Source organism: Rhipicephalus sanguineus, chromosome 10 (assembly GCF_013339695.2).
Source record: "Rhipicephalus sanguineus isolate Rsan-2018 chromosome 10, BIME_Rsan_1.4, whole genome shotgun sequence".
Taxonomy (NCBI): domain Eukaryota; kingdom Metazoa; phylum Arthropoda; class Arachnida; order Ixodida; family Ixodidae; genus Rhipicephalus; species Rhipicephalus sanguineus.
In genome coordinates, this window is record NC_051185.1 from 82,677,889 (window position 1) to 82,698,231 (window position 20,343).

Below are 20,343 nucleotides of genomic sequence, written 5' to 3' on the forward strand. Positions count from 1 at the left end.
CGGTCCGGATATATTCTTACTCTGCGAACGTGAGTGTTTACCCCATTAATTGAGACCTCCGTATTCAGAACGGGCGGTCATATTTTCGAAACCTCACTCTCTCCCATTCTACCCCTTCCCCTGAGCAATCAATAAAGTTTTTCCACCACCACCAGCAGTACTGAAAAATTTATAGTCTTTGGTAAATTCATTCTTTTCTAGCAATTCATCTAACGTGACAGAAAGACGGACGGACGAATTTTTCGTTGATTCGGCATATAAATTCTTACGCCTCTAAAAGTTCTAGCAGGAAGTCTCTAACGTGTAGTTTTCAGATAGCGAGAGAGCATTATTCGGAATTTGAGTAATTAACACACATTTGGTAGCACTAGACAAATCCACCCAGTGTACTCCATCATAACAAACGCTATAGCGTTAGGTTTCTTTCCCTATATGAGTGAAAATGCTTTTTTTTCATATATTATCGCGAAAGCGTGAAAAAAAATCCGGCAATTCACAGTCACACTTATATCTTAACACAGTCTGCATTAGTCCTCTTAGTGATATCTCTAAGAAGAAAAGTGCTTTGAAGAAAATGCCGCGTGGCATTTATGATAGTACTGTAAAGGTGTTCTTTTTTTTGCAATTCTCGTTCCCTATAAGATGAAGCAATGAGCTGGTACAAAGGAGTCTAATATTTGCACATTTTGGCGGCGGTAAGCATGTCCTCGCTTACGTATGTTGATAATGTCAATATAAAGGGCCTTGCAACGAATTTTCGCGTTCGATTAGTTTTGTAACAGAATGAGCTACGAACTAGGCACGCGGTCGCCAAGAAATTGCTTCAATTCCTTCATCGATTTTTTATTTCAATAATAAAAAAGTTTCTTTTAGAGCATATGTCTAGTACAGTCTTGTTACTCCTTAGGTTTTGTGTGATCGCTCTGCATGTTTTGGTTGCATGTATGTGTGCTTGTGTACGTGTATGTGTCATTTTCGCTCTAGATTTATTTTTTACCAGAATGTGCAACGAGCGAGGCCTCATACTTTCAACAAAGTTTATTGTATGCCACCAGTGTGTAACAGAGCTGTTTGCACAGCGTTGCGCTGACTAATTGTCAGATAAAAATCATGGATGCAGTTGTGATCGAAAGCAAAAAAGATGCTAATGAGGGCTTCCGTACTTGCATTCTTTATTCTAAGGTGTTTGTCCTCAGCTTGTTCGAGCTTCACGCAGCTGGTCATTGGCTGCGACTTACCCTTCTCTGCAACGGTGTGTGGAAAAACAATGAATTATTAAGGCTCAGCAAACGCTTTCCGTTAATACGATCAGCTCTAATCCTGGTGAAAAGTTCATTTGTTATTCCGATAATTCCCAGCTGTCATGAAATTCTTACTGATATATATGTCAAATATATGTAAAATGGTTAGGCTCCATATAGATTCCATAAAGAAACGTATGCGAAAATTGAAATAGCATACCTAACATTTCAGTAGAGATTGTCCTTTTTCTTTTTCTTTGTTCAACAACACTCTGCCGACCGGTAGCGGATAACAAGCAAACAGACTACAACAGAACGTGAACCAGCCTTATCTTGTGCCAGATAGCATACGCGCCACTCTTCGCTCTTATCTTTTCTCTTCGCTCGGATGGTTGTGTATTCAGTTCAATGGGCTTTTGTTTCAGAGATAACTCATTACGCTGAAATCCACGTGCTTTGAATTCGCTCACACGCACACTTCGCGCCGGCTCAGAAAAGTCTTCTGTGGCGTGCAAATTACCTGCTGTTTTCCTTTTGCTGAGTACGTTTCAGCACATCGTAACTTAACATCGATGTCGAAGAAGGCGCTTTTTGTCTTTATCGTATTGTTCATCAACATTGGTGAGTAAGGCTTTTGCAGTATTTAAAACTACAAAATTAAATTGACATGACGTTTTTGATGTTATGGTTTTTATACCACTTGCTTGCTTGCTTCTGGATGATAAAGTTTATGACAACTGGCAATTATGACACCTTTTTCTTTTGGTGGTCGCTCTCGTCCTGCAACTAAGAGTTTTGAGAAGTCCTTTTGTAGCAAAGACTAAGCTCTCTTCGAATTTTTTTCACTCAAGAGAGATTTAATACGATGCATTCAGCACAGTTTTCACGGTGAATCGCGCTGGCATTCACGCTGCCACGGTGGCACGGTTAACCACGCTGGCACGGTGAATCGCGCTGGTACGGTAAGTAGGCCGGCATTCTTAAATTTTAGGACAACAAATAAACAGTCATACCTTTGCGTCCTCCTTTGCAAGCTCTAAATATGGTAATCAAGCATACCCAGCCGAGGCTCTTCATTTATAGTTATTAAGACTTCTCCCTTAGCTCAGGAATTATCAAGTGCCCTGGAACAGGTATTCCTTCTTTTCAATACACACAATTTCTCGTTAAGCTAAACGTATCTTAAAAAGAACTCGGGAAGCACGTTCCTCTCAATGTCTGTACGCGATACGCCAATTGAATATTAATCTCGGCGATGTGCTCACCACCATATATTTGTGTTTATAATAAATGTCATCGTATCTAAAGCGGCATTAAAAGCCTGCCTGCTTACTTAATGCCTCCTGCGCACGATACTACATAGAAAAGGCCAATCCTTTATACTCTTCGAGAAACAATCTATCAAGATTTCGCGAGTGAATCCGCTGAGGCAACTTATCACGTAAGTTCGAGGTCGCGGGTTCGATTCGCGGCCACGGAGATTGCCTATCGATAATGGCGAAACCCATAGATAAGTGTACTTGCACTTAGTTCGACGTTAAAGAACCCCACGTGGTCAAAAGTGTAATGGAATCACCGGCTTGCCTCACCGTCAAACCGGGGTTTTTTAATGCAAAATCTTGGAATCTTTTTACAGCATGTTACATGCACATTACATGCAACATGCTGGATATCTGTGTCATTCATGATCGAGAGACCTCAAGGAGGCAACAGAGGGCAAATAATGTGACACAGTCAAGGGTTCGAAGAAAACTCGTCTGGTGAGCAAAGAACATGGCTGAACAACGTGGTCAAAATTAAACTGGACTCCCCCGCCACTGCCTCATTCACAACTTTAATAAACCTTATTATGTTTTGTTTTTTAAGTAGGGGCGTCTACATTTCATTCAGTCACGCAATCATATGAACATCTTGTTGTCGCATTTTAATGAGTTAACAGCACAGTACGCATTCCAACGGCTGCGCCCTAGTTCAGTCCCAGTAGTCATCTTTTATTTAGGCTACCACCTTCTTGCAATACCTATCAATCCACAGAGAGACAATTTCAGCGCGCCAGCGTCAAGATGAGAAAACATAAATAATACTTAACTATTCAAGCTCCCATACGCAAGATTACGCAATTTGTGGGGATCATTATTACCAGAGTCAAGAGCCAGGTAACGTATTTTTGGTAACCAAAGCTGGATCTTTGCAGGTGAATAATGCCACGAACACAAATAAACGATAACACACACGCGCGCGCATGCACGTACGCGAATGCGCAGCGTAAGGAACCACGCGGCTGTGCTTTATTGTATAGAACAGAAATAAAGCTATGATAGTGTTGGAAAGGATTCTTTGTCAAAGTATTGGTTTCAGTCGACTGAGGATCAATCAACTCAGAAGAAGAAGAAGAAGATGGCTTTTGCCTTCGAGTCGTCTTAGGCGAATTCATAGGGGACCCTGTGAGTTGTCCATGTTCCCAGGCGCTGTTTACATACAAGCAAGGGCCCGAGACCCGCACTGAGTACCAGTAACTTACTTATTGGTGCCTTCACAAACATTATTCTTTTATGATAGGCATAGAGAGAACAAGCCTTTCATAGGTTTAAAACTACAGTATAAAGCATGAAATCGCACGGCTCACTCAATGATAAGCATGTTGTGCGAAGTTAGTGCTGCGTCGGTGTTCTTATCTGTCCGTTTTTCTAGTCTGTGTACAGCGGAAGTTATTGGTCTACTTGCTGTGCAGCCAGGGAAGCTACTGAGCGCATGTATTATACATTCAGAGAAATCGCCGATGCAGGGTCGCACAAGCAGAAACATTGGCGTACTTTCGGCATGTAGTGACACTTTATATTGGATATCACGCACGCCATTTTAGATAGGATTACACGAATGCGAGAAACCTCACTGATGTGGTCAGAAAATGCAGCTTAGAAAGGGATTTGAAGCATCGAAGTCATGCTTCCGGTAATATAGTTGCATTAATCATACAAAATGACTGCCGCCATAGCTTAGTGGACTCGCTGAGATGTCGAGTGGCTGAGCATGATGTCGAAGGTGCAACTCCCGGCAACGGCGGCCGCATTTTCATGGAGGCACGGTGGACTAAACGTCCTTCTGTTATCCTTTAGAGAACACCTAGAGAAATCCTCAGAGGTCGAAATCAAGCTCGAGTTCTTCATTACTTCTTTTCCTCACAACACACTCTGCCGTTCCGTAAAGATGAACACCCAGACTTATATATTTTGGTCAATCAACATTTTAAGCAATCTAGATGTGAGCAGCACGAACTGCCTTTTTCTTATAATGCATCAGTCACTTTACAGAACAGTGTGTCCAAGTGCCGGTGTTATAGCGTGTTATAGCAACTCTATACCCGCAGCCAGAGTTCGTACATTCAGGCTTAGCGAGCGTTCACACTTAACACGCGCCAATTTCCAGAAATGCCAAAGGTGATTTGCATTCCAAGAGACACAGCCATATCTAATGTTAGTTCTTTTTCCTGTATGTAAAATTAAGTAAACGTTCTGAGGGCATCATGTTATATAATTTTGTATTCTCTCTTTGCGAAGGTGCTTCACAAGTCTGTAGACCACGTTCCATCGAAGTCTGCTATGGATCTATCGCTATAAACCTTTTGCGTGACTTGGTGAAACCCCCGTTTGGAGAAATTGAACTGGACTCCAGTATGCAACAAATCTGCGAAAAGTAAGGGACGAATACTCCTTAATGCAACGTGCGTCTAGAAGACATCTAGTAGGCATCTGCTTGAATGCCATTTTATCACAGCCCATGTTTTGTTCTTGTTTGAATTGTAGAAGTTTTACTAATTTTATATGTGTCAGCTTAAAGGCAGTTGTATTATTTACTTTCGACGTGAACGCGTGCCGTTAAAAACCTGTGCCACAAGCAGGCTAACATGAATTTTTTTTACGTGCGTCTGCGTCTCTCTTATTTTGTGCCGCGGGCGTTATTATGCTCTGACGCCGCTTTGTACATGGAGCGCTCACTTTGTAATCGGTTGTACAATCATTTCTTGTCATATTTGTGGAATATAGTTTAGAAGAAACTACCTTTTTCCTTGCTTTTCATTCGCACATCTCAAGAACGTGATCAAGTGAGCGCAATTATTTCAGGTTCTCTTACTGATACAACGGACCTTTTAGCGTCAGTCAGTTTATCTATTGGATCCAGATCACGCGTCGCACATCGGGGCGCTGTGTCCGTTAACCTAATAGGACAATTAGCTGCACAGGTGTAAGTATAAATTGTAGTTAGGGGCGCGCGAATATTGTAAACTTGCAAATAACGAGATTAATATTGTGCTATTCATTTGTTCCTCGAATCAAATAGTAAGTAATGAATTCTGCCACTCGCATTCAATGGCTTCTGTTGAAAATTAGAACATTTTTTGCGATTGTTGCAGAATAATTTAACCCGCTTACCGTGTGCTACTAGATATACAGGGTTTGTCCGAAAATTAAGGTCAGCGATTCAATTGTAAAGCGTTAATACCTCACAACAGGCTAGGACCATTTGATATTGGTGGAGGGGGAAGTTAGCTTACGCACGCGTGGTCGCACTGTCGCATGCTACCATCTGGGAAGTAAGGAGAGGCTTTTCCGTGAAACGCGTTTTTCTTTCCTGTGCAAGCCACTACGCAGCGCACGTTGGAACAAAGAACTGCCATCAAGTATTCTGTGAAACTCGACAAGTCCGAAGTGTAAACTTTTCCTATGATAAAAAACTTTGGTGATAAATGGCAGTCATAACGTCAACTGTACCGGCGGCATAAGGCCTTTTTAGAAGGCCGTAAAGAGGTCAGCGAAGAAGCCCGCGCTGGAAGGCCGTCAACGACCATCCCCGATGGCAGTGCGCTGGTCCACACCGCCTTCCTCTTGACTCGCCTTCTTGTCGATTCAAAGGTGCCAAGGGTTCCCCAACGGCCCTACAGTCCCGACATGGCTCCTCCAAACTTCCTTCATGTTTCCACTTTTGAAAGCGTCCATGAAAGGCCATCATTTCGGAATGGTTGAAAAACTCAAGGAGGCTTGCACGAAGGCTTTAAAGGACATTCCGGAAGAGACCTACACGATGACACCTTCGATGCTTGGAAATCTCACTGGTAGCGATGTATAGCCGCAGTAGGAGCCTATTTTGAAACATTTAATTGTGTTGTACTTATCTGATCAATGCATCTTTTTTAATCGACTCATTGATAGTACTTTTCGGCCATACCCTGTATGTTTGAAGCGAAAACTTAACATATTTTCTCATAGTTACAGTGTGTAACAGAGGGGAGCATGCTGAGTGTCTGAGTATCAGGCAGCCGCAGTTTTACAGCTAAACACGACCAGTCGCGGTAATGTTCTGGCCAGAAACCCAGTTTATCATTGGGTACAGTTAGGCACTATTTCAAGGGGAGGGTACTGTGTGACATATTGAGAGTAAGTATAAAGGTGTTTCTTGAAACAATCTTTACGCACCAGCGACAGCATCTGCTGCTACCATGGGAACTAATAAGACAATTTCTTCCCTTTCCCCTAGATTGCCAGCAAAGGCACGCATTTGTTAACTTGGTATCAGAAATATGCGCAAGTATGATAACATATGAAGCCGCTTTGCTGATCGTTTATATCATCATACATCACCGCGTAATCTCAAGAGCATGATACAGGAAATAAGCTGCTTACTGTTTATTTTCGGCAGTGTACAGTTAATCAAACTTGCTCTGTGCTGAGCAGCGTTGCTGCAGGCAGGTTCCTTCTCGTCTCGCAGTACGTTTAGTCATTTTGCTGAAGGCATAAATCCAGGATTCCCTAGCTGTGGGGCGAATAATTGCACACTCGCTCATATGTTCTGGCAGTGCCCGGCGTTACTTAGCGCAAAGGTCAGCACAGAAGAGGACTAGGAGAGGGCTCTTAAAAGCCGCGAGCTCTCAGTCAAGCTGTCCAGGAGGCCTGCGAACGGGCGGAGGGCCACGGTCTTCCAGTACCGTCGTGGGTGCGGCCAGCAACTCCGACGGACCCCCCTTCAAGGGTTGTCTGATCGGGGTTCTCCGGGACCAAATTAAGTTCAGTTCATCATCATCATCATCATCATCATCACACGACAACAGTATGAATTTAGTTATGACATTACTCTCAAACTGCCAGAATCTATATGGTATTCAATTTGAAAAGATTCGCACTTGGCACTACATGATTAGCATTTTAGTCCAACTCGATTCGTTCCTTGCGCACTTCGATTCGCTGTCAAGAGATTTTGTATTCACAACCCTACCTCGGTTCGTCACACGTATGTAATATCTACTCATTGCGCTTCATATGCACTACAAAAGTGGCTAGAAAAGAAAACGCATGACGGAACCAATGCCGATACAAAATAGAAATACTTTTTTTTTTCTTTCGCTTGCTTCTATTTTTTATCAAAGCAGAAATTTGCCGCATTTTGACTGCTATAACCGCTTCAAATAAAAAAAATTCACAGCATATCCCAGGGTGAATGATGAAGGGCTTGGGCGAAGCTCCTGAAGCAATCATGGATACACCGTGATATCTTCAGTGGTTTCGCCCAGCAGTAATCAAAGCGATAGCCCAGTACATCATCAAAGACGTGACAAACACTGCATATATTTATAAAAGTAATTTTATTAATCGTAAGTGGTAGCTAGACGTGGCTTCCGTTCCCCCTTCATTATAACGGCTTTATGGTCGGTGAAGTGATAGAAACTGAACTCCGATGGTTTCCTGCACTTATGGGACAAGTGGACGAGGCTCGGGTCAACCTCAACGAGGTGACGAATGACCTGGCACGAGGACTCGCTTGCCGTGCCAGTCAGAACCGAACCGACGCCCACTACCATTCCGGGGATCATAAAGATAATTTACTAACCTACAACGAGATCACTAAATACTACTACTTGGGGCGTAGGCAATTCCCACTGCCACACGTAAAGTTGAACAGGGCTCAGGCAGTCACGCTACGTTTACTGCAAACTGGGACGTACCCCACTCCGTATTTTGTAAAAAAAATCACCCTGAAAGTGAGATTAGAAAAGAATGTGACGTATGCGATGGCATCATTGAAATCAGACACATGCTGGCGGGCTGTCCCGCGACTCTCGCCAACCCCGAAGAAAAATGGCTTCACTGGCAGAAGATGATCTCCAGCTGTTCGTATCAGGATCAACTACGGGCTGTCCAAAGGGTTCACGATGGCGCCCTAAGGCTCGGCCTAACGGTGCCGACGTGGACGCGGCCCGCCTCGGTCTGAAAAGACCGGGCTTCAGGACTCTTAATAAAGTTTTGTGAATTAATGAGTGGATCGGTGATCGGTCGTAGTGGGATGTTTGCAAAGACGAAGTTGTGGGCAGTTTGCAAAGGTGGCTTCAGTTCCCCCTTCATTATAACGGCTTTATGGTCGGTGAAGTAATGGATCGGTGATGGATCATAGTGGGATGTTTGCTAAGACGAAGTAGTGGGCAGTTTGCAATGGATCGGTCATGGGAGATACTGTTCGGGAGACACTGCCGGTTACGCCTTACGCCTTACACCGGACGCGGGACAAGGTTAGACTAAGAGGAGCTTCGCCCCTAAAAAAATCACAGTTTCGCCGCAAGCTTTGAGCAACGAATGCGAAAGCAACAAATTGTAATTTTATACGAAGGAAAGCTAGCAGCTAACTCTTTTGGATCCGATCGCGCGTTACTCAACAATTTATGCTTGGCTTTAACTGACTTAACGTCGTAAAGGTCAGTGTACAGCTGACCTGAGAGGAAGCCTCAGTGATGAAATGCAAAGTGATGCAAACCTAGGCGAACGTGGGCATGGTTTATCACTGAAAGAACCTCCTCTCCGATTGACCACCTGCATGTCTCCAACCTCCAACTCGCTTCCCTCCTCCACTCGTCCCGCTATACTATGCTATACTCTCCTCTCCTCCTCACCACCCCTACCCTTTTCCGCCTCTTGCTATACTACACCCTACATGACTAAGGTATGTATCGCATAGTGCGTGTTTCTATGTTCTTACGTGTTGTCTTCGCGCAGTTTAAACTTGTCTACTGGACGATACCTCGCCCGTTTCAGCTCGGCTTTAATAGCTCCGCTATAAAACGCCGGTGTAAAGGAGTACTGCCACTCCGGAGAGATAAGCGGTTTTCGGGTGATATGTTGTCTAAACGCGAGGCGGTGAGAGCACAGCACGTACAAAACCATACGAGCCGTTTGGTGATGTCTGCCGAGATAGCGCGCGCCAGCGCCCGGGACGGTGCCCGGGACGGCGCCCTTAAAGGGATACTGAACAAAAATTTGAAAAATCTACGAAAACACTTACATTCGACTCGGACGACACGACTGTTCCTATAAACAGCGTTTATTTCACGTAATTTCGAGCAGTTGGCCATATTTTTAGTGGATTGTGAGAGCGCGGCGGCTGCACGCCAGTGCGCTTGTCGACGGCTGTGACGTCGAATGCTCCAGCAATAAGGGGGCAACCGGCACGCTCTCTCCTGCCCTGCCACTTCGCTTTCTCCACCCTCATCTCAAGAACCGAGGGTGGCTAGGGGTGGCTGGTGTGGCGCTGAGCCTTGACCCCTTTTCACTACATGGGAGACAAAATAGCGCTTCTTCCTCAAACACCACTACAACTACCGAGCGTGTCGCGAGCGCGCAAAGATGCAAGGTGCGAGTGAAGAGTGGTGGTTGCGACTCCGTGTTCGACAGGCCTCCAAAACGGATGCGCCAAATACAACCATGCGCGTGTGACCCTTCTGCTTCGTCGAGCGACAGTGAGGACGACGAGCCAGACGAGCCGCGATAGCCCAACGTGGGCGGGCAGCCGGGGCCAGCAATTTATACAGTGACTCATAGTCACTATCCTCGAAGTGTTCGGAGCACAAAAAGTCACGCTTTGAAGGCACCCATGTTGGCTGCGATGGGCGCGCAGCGCAAATCCATATCCTTCGAAGCTTCGGCTCTGTCGGAAAGGCATGACAGGGCTTGTCTCTCTCGACGCTGGTCTTCGCGCATCCTAGCGCAGAACAGCGTTGAGGCATTCTGCGCTGCGCCAGGTGCTTCACCGTTCACATTACGTAGCAGCACACAACATAAATGGCAAATTCGTAGACGTGGGCGCAAGCTCCGCTTGAGAAAACAAATATACGGCCGAGAGCGCGGCAATGGCGTCGTTGGCTGCCGGTTGAGAACACGCACGGAGAACACCTTTCCGACGCGTTTTGAGAGAGACGCGCTAGAGTAGACGCGCGGCAGCGGGTGGCGGCTTGCGATGTCGATTGGTAAGCGGTTTTGCAGCGAGCACGGTTGGCGAGTCAGTATCCGCCGGGTTTTGCGTCACTTCCTCTCTAGTTCGCGGCGCAGCCGCTAGACGCGCCAATTTGCGAAAAATGCATTAAATTCATTATTTTCTGCTAGTCTCTGGCTGAAATGAAGGTTGTTTCAACAAATTTCAGCACCCAATTTTTCAATTAGGCCATTTATTTCGGCGGCGAAAATTTTGTTCAGTATACTTTTAAGGTCAAAGTTCACACTTGCTGCTCGAACGACGCAGTCCTCCCCGTTCCCCCGGCATCCATGCTCCTTCGTCCGAGGAAAGACGGGCGGGGCGTTCCCTCTCTGCCTGAGGAGTAATCGACGGCAGGCCTCGCGCGCCGGATGATGTTATTTGCATGCGCCCTCCGTGCGACGGAAATGGCCGGTTCGTTTCATCGCTGCTTAAGCCGCGTTCGTCGCCCCCCGCTCGCGCGCTTTCACCCGCGGCTATAATGCACGATGCGCGGGTCGATGTTAAAGATTTGGACTTTATACGGAACAAGACGGCGACGGCGAAAACCAGTTGACAGTGTCCATATAATAGCTGTCGCAATGAAATATTTTTGCAGAAGGTAGTTTTCGGTTAAGGTTTGTTTATTTGTGAACGTTTACTGAAATACGAAGACATCTCTCTATTTTATGACACCATTTCTTTTTTGCAGGCGTCTGCCGCATGTGTCTCGTTGCATGTCACTTCTAAACGATTGCGCGAAGGAGCAGCGGGCAACTTTTACACATCTAGAGAATGTCTACCATGATTTTCACAGCGTTATCTGCACTCGAGAGTCTTTTGATGGTAAGTTAAACATTGCTACTCCATTGGTCACTTATCTTTCGAGTATGAGCAACAAATATTGAGAACCCTGTGGACAGACGCGATATGCAGGAAGATCTCAAACATAATTGCTCGAAATGACTTGCCAGTAACAGCAGTCTCAAGTCACACAGAAGCCAATCTAATTTCACAACTCAGCACACCACTGAATATTTGCCGCGTGTTTGTGTTATAGTTCAAGTATCCTATGCGCTCCGCTGGCACCTGTGTGGGGCTTTCTGCATCGCCAAACAGTGATGGTAGCAGCGCGGCTTCGCACGAGCCGGAGATAAAGCGAGCATTAAGATATTTGGATGGGTCTCCCAGATAGGCCTACGCACTCTCGCTATCTGCGGCGTATCTGCGGATAGAGCGCGCTGGCATGCAGTTTCGCCTAGTTTGGCCACAGCTATAGCGTGTTCCGTTTTACTTTTGCGGCACCTCTACACTTGATAACAATCACTCGTGCACCTTTTCGTGTTATTGCCAGAGCAATCGCAAGGTCTTCTGCCTCAGTTGCGATTGTATTGTTAAAGGTGCAGCACGAAACCAGGTCCCCACTCTCGCGAACCACTACCGCTGTGTATGCTCCCCTTCTTTCGTATTCAGCAGCGTCCGTGCAAAGCACATCGGATCGACCTTCAAGTTTGGCCTGTAGGGCTACAGCTCTTGCTTTGCGTCTGCCTTCGTGAAACACCGGATGCATGTTTTTCGGTATCGGTGTAAATTTGAGTCTGTCCCTAGGTTATTTAGGTATGCTAGCTGTCTGTCTGGAACACCCCGTGGGCTCAAACCCCAAGCGCTCCATGATTTTTCGTCCAGTGTTACTTCTCAAAAGCCTTTGATGCTGCGACATCGTGGCAGCTTCTATGAGCTCATCTAAAGTATTGGAAACGCCCAGCCCAAGAAGTTTTACCGTAGAAGTGTTCGGGGGAAGCCCTAGTGCAGTTTTGATGCCTTTACTTATAATGGCTTCAATTTTATATTTCTCTGCTCTACCCAGTTTAAGATAAGAAGCAACGTATAGTACATGGCTTATCACGAAATCATGAACCAACCTCAAAAGACTGGCTTCCTTCATCCCCGAATTCTTGTTAGAAATGCACTTAAGCAGGCGGCACGTCTGGTTCGCACTAGCTTCGAGTCTCCGGATAGTTTGTGTTTTTTCCATTTGCTTGTATGCGCAACCCCAGGATTCTAATACTGTCTACGGTTGGAACAGCATTGCAATTCACTCGTAAAGCAATATCACAACCCCTTCCAGAGGGATCGTTTCTTTTCCTTTGTTCTGATGGTCAGCCATTAATAACTATGATCTGGGCAGGATCTCTGCTGCAGCCGCCAAAGTTCTGAGACAAGGACCAGTACCCGCAGAGCAAATCTCACTGATATGGTCCCCGGCCCATCAAGGTCTGAAGGGGAACGAGAAGGCTCACGCGATCGCCCGAGGGCTCACTTTCCGGTCGATCGCCGCTGACTCGCCGCCTGCACTCGAGCAACCCCTTTCCACAGGAGACGAACTAGGAACGTTCCATGAAATCACCTCAAGTTATAAGTCCCACCGTAAGATCTATCCAGAGGCAGCTAAACAGCTGAACAAAAAAGAGGAAATTATGTGGCGAAAATTACAAACCGGGATGTTTCCAAACCCTCACCTGTACGTTAAATGTCACCCGGAAGTGTTTAATTTCCGATGTGCGCACTGTAATAGCACTGCAGGTCTAGTGCACATGGTCTGGATCTGCCCTTCCTACAGCGGTCCAAGCAGAAACGTGGAATCCTGGGAGGCCTTATTACGCAGCCAAGACGCCGAACAACAACATAAAGTCATCGGTCTCGCCCTGACCGCCGCAGAGTCCCAAGGGATTCCGGCCGACGGCTAGGGGGATGAACGGGGGCAGAGGCCAAAGCCTCCTCCCACGTCTTTCTCGACGGGTGTAAATAAATGTTATCTCTCTCTCTCTCTCTCTCTCTCTCTCTCTCTTTCTCTCTCTCTCTCTCACTTGATCGTCTCCTTCAAGTGCGTGTGTGACTTATTTTAAATTTTGTTTAAAATCTAATCATACACCTAAAGATCATAAGAGGCGAGTGTGTGTTGTGAATGTGGAAGGAAAGAAGTGGAGCTGGGACAGAAGGTCATGATGAAATGTGTTAATCACGTTGACCAGCGTGTTTGTGATTATTCTTCAGTAATAGGGTGATAAAAATGTGTATGTGCAGGTCTCCGAGATCTGTGGGACTGTCTGGACAGGCAGAGAAGGAAAAAATGTGACAAGGACACGGATGCGTTATTCGGTGCCAGTGAAAGTTCCCTGAGATTACATTGTCAGTGAGTTCGCTTTTCGTAACCTTTTAGTAACAATCGTTTGCACACATTCAATGAAAACCTTCTTTTTTCAATTTGCAGGCGCAAGAGCATGCATGCGAGCCTATATATTTCGTAATTGAAACATTCCACCATGCTCCACAAGAGTGGTTGCGTCAGGGATTATACGAGGTTTTGTTTTGTAGCTTAGCTCAGTTGCATAGCCCGTTTCTTGATATGGTTTCATGCACTTATATTCCATGAATCTGACATATCTTTCGTAACGCAAATAATACTTAATCCCAATGCGCGGTCACCAGTCGTCCTTCTGCAGCCTCCTTTTTTGCACAGGGCCATAGACACATCCAAGATGTGCTTTCCTAAAAACAACAAATTACGCAGAGGAAAATATATGACTCGGGCTTATTGTTATATTTTTAGGTTGCGTGTTATTCTCGTGCCCTAAAGCAAGCGTCATAGGATGTGCAATGTGTGCCCTTAGTGGCCTGTTCGCATTCCGGGTGAGTTACTGATATTTTTGGCATCTGTGTGGGGCGCTTTTTCAACTACGCCGAATATGTGATGTAATACAAATCGCAATCCACTATTCGCGTCCTCCTTGTTGCGAAAGCCGCAACTGTTTCTGCAGTCTCAACATCACGTGCGATAACAATTAATACCACGTTAGGTCTGTCAGGAAACTTCATTTATATGGTGCAGTTGGTCGTGTGTGGGAGAAAAAGTCCAATGAACGTCCTCGATAATTTATCTAACGTCACCCGATTCCGCCTGTCGCTGAAGTTGTAGTCTTGGAAAAACCTATTTTCTTCAAGGCAGGGGGTAAAAATGACCAAAAAACGGTCTTGACGCGTTCACCAGCAACTCTATTCAAGCATCAATATTTACACGTGCATTTTTGCAAGATAATAAGTGTTTTGCACAGACTCAGACTCATACATAGACAAAGAGTGAACCGTTATCCTGAGTCTCAGTGAGTCCGGCTGAGCAATATTTGGGTGAGTTTCATTCCGAGTGAGTAAGGTTGAGGAAAGTTTTGGTGAAATTGAGTCCGAGTGAGCACACTTGAGAAAAGTTCTAGAGAGTCTGAGTCCGAGCGAGTCCAGTTGCGGAAACTTTTCTGTGAATCTGAGTCCGAGTTAGTCCAGAGAAAAAGTGAGTGAGTCTGAGACCGAGTGAGTCGTATTGGGGAAAATTTTGGAGTCCGAGTGAGGCCTTAGTGCAAAATATATTTGAGTCAGTCTGAGTGAGCTCTACTTTTTTTGCCGACCTATGTCTGGAACATATATTTACACGGCTGTCTCTACTGAATGCACGCAACATTGATAAATATTTATGAAAACGAACAGGCAGTGGCTTTCCGGATTTCGGGCATTTACCCACACGTGCATTTTCGACTTAGTTCATGTTCGTTTCAGGAGTACAAGTACAAGTGTTGTCAAAGTGATGTCGCACAAAACGAGTCAATGGGAGAGAGAGAGAGAGAGAGAGAGAGAGGAGAAGGAAACGCAGGGAGGTTAACCTGGTACGAGTAGGAGAACTATGCGTTAATGGCAGCGGCGTTAACACAGCCATGTGACTACTTACAACTAAGCGAAGTGCCTTACATGCAATATAATAGCCACCTATTTACAGGATGGCCCGCAACTACAGCGTCTGCCTCGAGGAAGTGACGAAAGACTGCCCTTCGAAGTTTGACAACGGCCGGAAAGCACTGAAGGCGATAACCGACGGAGCAGTCGATACCCTTTGTTCATCGTGGACAAGTTTCCAGCTGAGGTCATCCGAAGTGCCGCCTTCTGTTACTGACAGGAACGAATCATTCGCACATCTTGACCTCACTTCAACTACTGTGCTCACCTCAACTACAGCTCTTCGAGCTGTCAACACAACGCCAACGATGTCTTCAAAACTAGAGAAAAGCACGACAGCACTTAAAGAATTTGTGAAACATGAGCAGGCATCTCAAAGGCACCACGATAATACAACACCGGTGCCTTCAATGTTCAGTGAAGCAGCAACTACTTCAAGCGAGCGGACACACTCGTCTGTAACGCCTGAAATTTCCATGGGTAGTTCGACATCTGAGGATGCCGCTTTAGTCGTAGCTGGAGCCGAATGCTCTGGAAACAAATGCAATAACTCCAACGTGCAGGAGCCATCTCGTATTGTGCCGTCATCAAGCGCGACTCTGGTCTTGACCATCGCTTCTATACAGTATGCATTCGTTTTCATATGCTCGTTGTTTGCTCTTTGAACATATCAGCAAACTTACGGGTGTTCCTTAAATCACTTCGCTCTGGCACGTACACTGCGCGCACATTCAACATCAACCAATGTCTGTATATTTCTGGGGGAGAATGTACATTGGTTGTCATAATACGAATAAACGCCTGTAATGCAGTGTACTGTTGGTAGATTTCCAACACACAAAATCCATCATGAAATTCTGAAAGCTGTGTTATCCTAAACATAAGCTGCAGTCAACACAGCCGATCGGTATTTAAGAGAGTACGCACTCTTTTTTTATGTTATTAACTTCTTCTTCCGCAATGACTCACTTCAGAAAGGCTTAAAGCATTGTCAAGAAGTGAGTTCTCGATATTTCTCTAATCACACCAATTGAAAGCAACACAGCTAATTAGCCATCCCAAATTTTTTTCATAATTCTCTCCAATATAACGCGACATTTAGGTTCATTCGTTCGTGCATTGATTCGTTCATTCATTTATTCACATATTTCTGAAAGCGATCATAAACAGCTCTAGGCCTTGTTGTGTCCTTCAGTCACGCAATGCCGTAAAATTCATCAAACTCATTAACGTCGCTCCTGGCCCACCGCCACATTTAACGGGCCAAGGGTCCTGCATGCAACTTATCTCAGTTTTCGAAAGTTCATGCCGCACAGGAAGCGTGCAAAAAGTGCATGTGCTTCGCCAGCCACGCTCTGAGCAATCAATCATCAATCAATCAATCATCGACTCTGAGCAATCAATCATTTCACCCCTGCTGTACGCATTGGTGGTTTACTGAAATATCGCTTCGACCGTCCGTTTTGCGTGTTATAGGGGTTTATTTCATATACCATCATGCTTACAGAAACACGTTAGGTCCCCTACATCTGCATCTCTCTTCGAGATGAGTGGGCCAACGAAATCAAATCGAGTACGCTATACACACACAACTAAACGAATGCTTTCCAGCACCGAAATTAGGCACCGGAAATTTTTGAGAAATGTAAATATCGACAAACATGGTCAAGCAATGACGCTTCAAACATTGTGAAGCTTCAAACAAACAAGATGAAGCAATGTCGACTATCTGTCGACAAGACTTGGGAACAAAATGAAAGCGTGACATGGGAAGCAGCATCTGATAGTTGCATATCCTTGTATCTCTTCCATGGCGTCTGTCATATCGATCGGTGCGCTTTATCCAAACCAAGTTTGAGTGATCCCTCAGTCGGCACCACAGCGTTTCCACTTGGAGCCGAGCCCGTGGTGCCTGGTGTGGTGGGCGGTCAGCAGTCGTCCATTGAGGAACTTCATGGGGCACAGGCCGCACGGCAGAGGGCGCACGCCCGTGTGCTCGCGCAGATGCCACTCCAGCTCGAGCTTCTTCGGGAACAACCTGTCGCACGACTCGCAGCGGTAAGAGATGTTGGACTCGTCCTCCGCGGTCTGATCCGTCTTCTCGTTCTTGGTGCCTGTAGGCTTTTCGCCGACATGGGACTGACTCTTGTTGGCGGCCGGCTTTGGCTTTGGCTTCTTTTGCTTCTCGAGGTATTGCCTTTCACCTGCAGCGTGTCGTTGCATCAGTAACGTGTTTTAAAGAGTTGTAAAAGAGAGCTTTTTGGCTAATACTTATTAGCAGACAGACTCAAATTGTATTTACCTTACATTTTCCTTCACCAAGCTTGTTTTAAATTATAGTCTGTGCAGTATGCTTACAGATGATATCATGCTAGATGGTACCATGACTTCGATGGTGTTTATTCATTCGATGTCCATCTAATGCACACTGATGAGACCTATGTTACATAGAAAACACTCCCACACGTCATGACTGTTGAAAGAGCTTTAACTGCTTTTCCCGTAAAATGAATTACCTGCATATGTTCACAAACGAAACACGACTCATAATACGCACAGATGAATAATTAACTGGTCGTGGAAGCGAGGAACAGTACCTGTTTTACATATATTAGCCTAAGATATGGGAAGATATGGGAAGCTCTGGGAAGCACGGATCAATGAAATGAAGCTTCCCCAAAGTCGCATGGAACTTTTACATCCACAAAAAAAGTACCAAGTCCCAATAGCCATTGGTCGTCTCTTACATACGATGTGTTCCATTGGCCTAGACTGGCTCGAAATTCAAGGTGCCTTCAATGCAAACATGGTAATTTTTTCGAGACACATTTTCGCTTTATTCAATTAGCGGAGGTTCCTCGCTATGAGTAAAGAAACTATACCATAAATAACGAGAATTTGCCCCATAAAAAAGTCGCAGTTTCGCCGCAACGGCGAAGCAATTAATGCGATAGCAATAAATTGGAATGTAACGCGAAGAACGGAAAGCAGCTCGAAATTGCCAGCGCGTCGCTCGAGCCCAAAGGACGCACGAAAAGAACGCACACAGGACGAGCGCGAACTAATGCGCCACAGCTCGACAATTGAAGCGCACTGCTCAAACATAAAGCAGGACGCACGAAACGAACGAACAGGTACACACAAGACGAGCGCGAACTAATTGTCACAGTTGTTACTTATTTCTGTTTGAACAGCGCGCTCCTTTCGCAAACGCGGCCGCTGCAGCGGGCGAAGCGAAGCACCCCACCGGCCGCCCCTTCTTTCCTCGAGATAAGCGCACGAAAGCGACCACGCCCTGTAGGGCGAAGAGCAACGGCGTTCGCAGGAGCGGGGCGACGACCTTTAAAGCACTCCACACGCGCGCACATCGCGCCATCTACAGTGAACCTCGGTGATATGATTACGGCTCGTACGAATTTCGGGGTGATGCGAATTTTTCTGTGGTCCCGGCCAAGGCCCAATAGCCTGCAATGTATTAAGTACGGTTGTTGCCAACCGATTTGCACACCGCGACGTTTGATACGAACGTACGCTAGCGCACTGGTACGAACAGGTGCTGTCCGCGCTGTCGCAGAAGACGCGGCAGTCACGCGCGGGCGCGGGCATGCGCGCTACGCGACCATCAACGGTGCGTCGTTGCCTCCGAGATAGAGGCCTTTAGGCGCCTTCGCGTTTAGATTAGAGATGACTGACGTCGCGCTTTTTTTTTCTGACGCGTTGACGCGTGCTCGAGACAGCAGCGTCTTCCTGCTGCGCTAACACGTGCCTGCCACATCGTTGCAAGCCATGTCCCCGCAATCAGACGTTCTATGACACAAGACTGAAACTTGGGCTGCGGGTCCGTCATGAAGTAACATTAAAGGTGGACGAAGACCCCAAGAGACGAAGCGGACGGTCTTGCCGAAGGACCTTGGCCTCTATCAATCGTGTGCAAAGCGCTTCTTAAGTCAATTTCGCCGCAGTACACTCTGGTGTCATGCAGAAAGGCGTAGTATGATTAGGAAAGGGCTACTAGCGGTCACGGGACAAAACTCATCTGGTTCATTATTTACACGCGCGGGCATGCGCCGTATATTTACGACTACAAGTATGATCGTTGACGTCTAAAAACTTTACTGGCAATCATTCAGAACTGTTCATAACGTCGCTGCGGCACTGAGAAACACTGTATCGAAACGTATGCCAACTTTCTTTTGTCGCATGCTAATTTTCCATGTTTTCTGGTTATACGGATTTCGGATGATACGAATATTTTTGGTAACCCCGCGAGATTCGTATCACCGAGGTTTTACTGTATGTGGCCACTAAGAAAGCATGCTGTATATAAGCATGGTATAAGCATAAGTATATGAAGCATGGTGTATATAAATAGCTCGCCGTTAGCAGGCTGAAAGACTGTGCTGTCGTGGCCTAACATCTAACGCGGCGGGCTGCAAAGCGAGAGGTCGCCCGTTCGATTCCGCGCGTCGGAAAGTATTTCTGAATTATTTTTCTTTGTGGCTTTTCTATAAATATACATACTTATACGTATACGGTGAATGACGGCGGTGACGGGGACGGACATTTTCCAGCCGAGGCTGTCCATATAATTGCTATCGCAATAAAAGCCAATCTGACACATTCAGCAAAGTGCGGCCTTAAAATTACTGTAGTAAGCTGTATTTCAGATTCAACATATTAATTCCCTGTTCATTTTGAAGAACGCATCGCAGTACATCTCAATATATCTTAGGTCTAGCTTTGTGTAGTGACGTGTGCTGTATAAATATATTGCTTCTCCAGCAGACTGGTTTCCGTCGAACTGTGCTACAGTATGTAAATGCGGCTGCGGGTGGCATCTTGCACACGCATACAGGCCGAGCAGTGAAATTTGAAGTTCGTCGAAGCTCACAGATATGACGCCAAAGAACCGAAAAAGAAGTAGAAGGTGTGTTCGTAAATAGGGGGGGGGGTAGGTGTTACATCGTGGCTTTCTACTAAAGCATATCCTGAGCTTACAATCAGCAGCAAACTTATAACAGCCGAGATGTGCAACATAGTGCGGTTACGCCCCAAT

At 45.9% G+C, this 20,343-nt stretch overlaps 1 protein-coding gene across 1 annotated transcript; it reads left to right on the plus strand.

The window, feature by feature from the left end:
- The first annotated feature begins 4,794 nt into the window (after window positions 1-4,794).
- LOC119406997 (uncharacterized) lies at window positions 4,795-16,126 on the plus strand. Its single transcript, XM_037673820.2, has 4 exons — window positions 4,795-4,934; window positions 11,221-11,354; window positions 13,593-13,701; window positions 15,331-16,126. Exons 1-4 carry the CDS (start codon window positions 4,915-4,917, stop codon window positions 15,950-15,952), a joined length of 885 nt encoding a protein of 294 aa, XP_037529748.1. The 5' UTR covers window positions 4,795-4,914; the 3' UTR covers window positions 15,953-16,126.
- The last annotated feature ends 4,217 nt before the right edge of the window (window positions 16,127-20,343 follow it).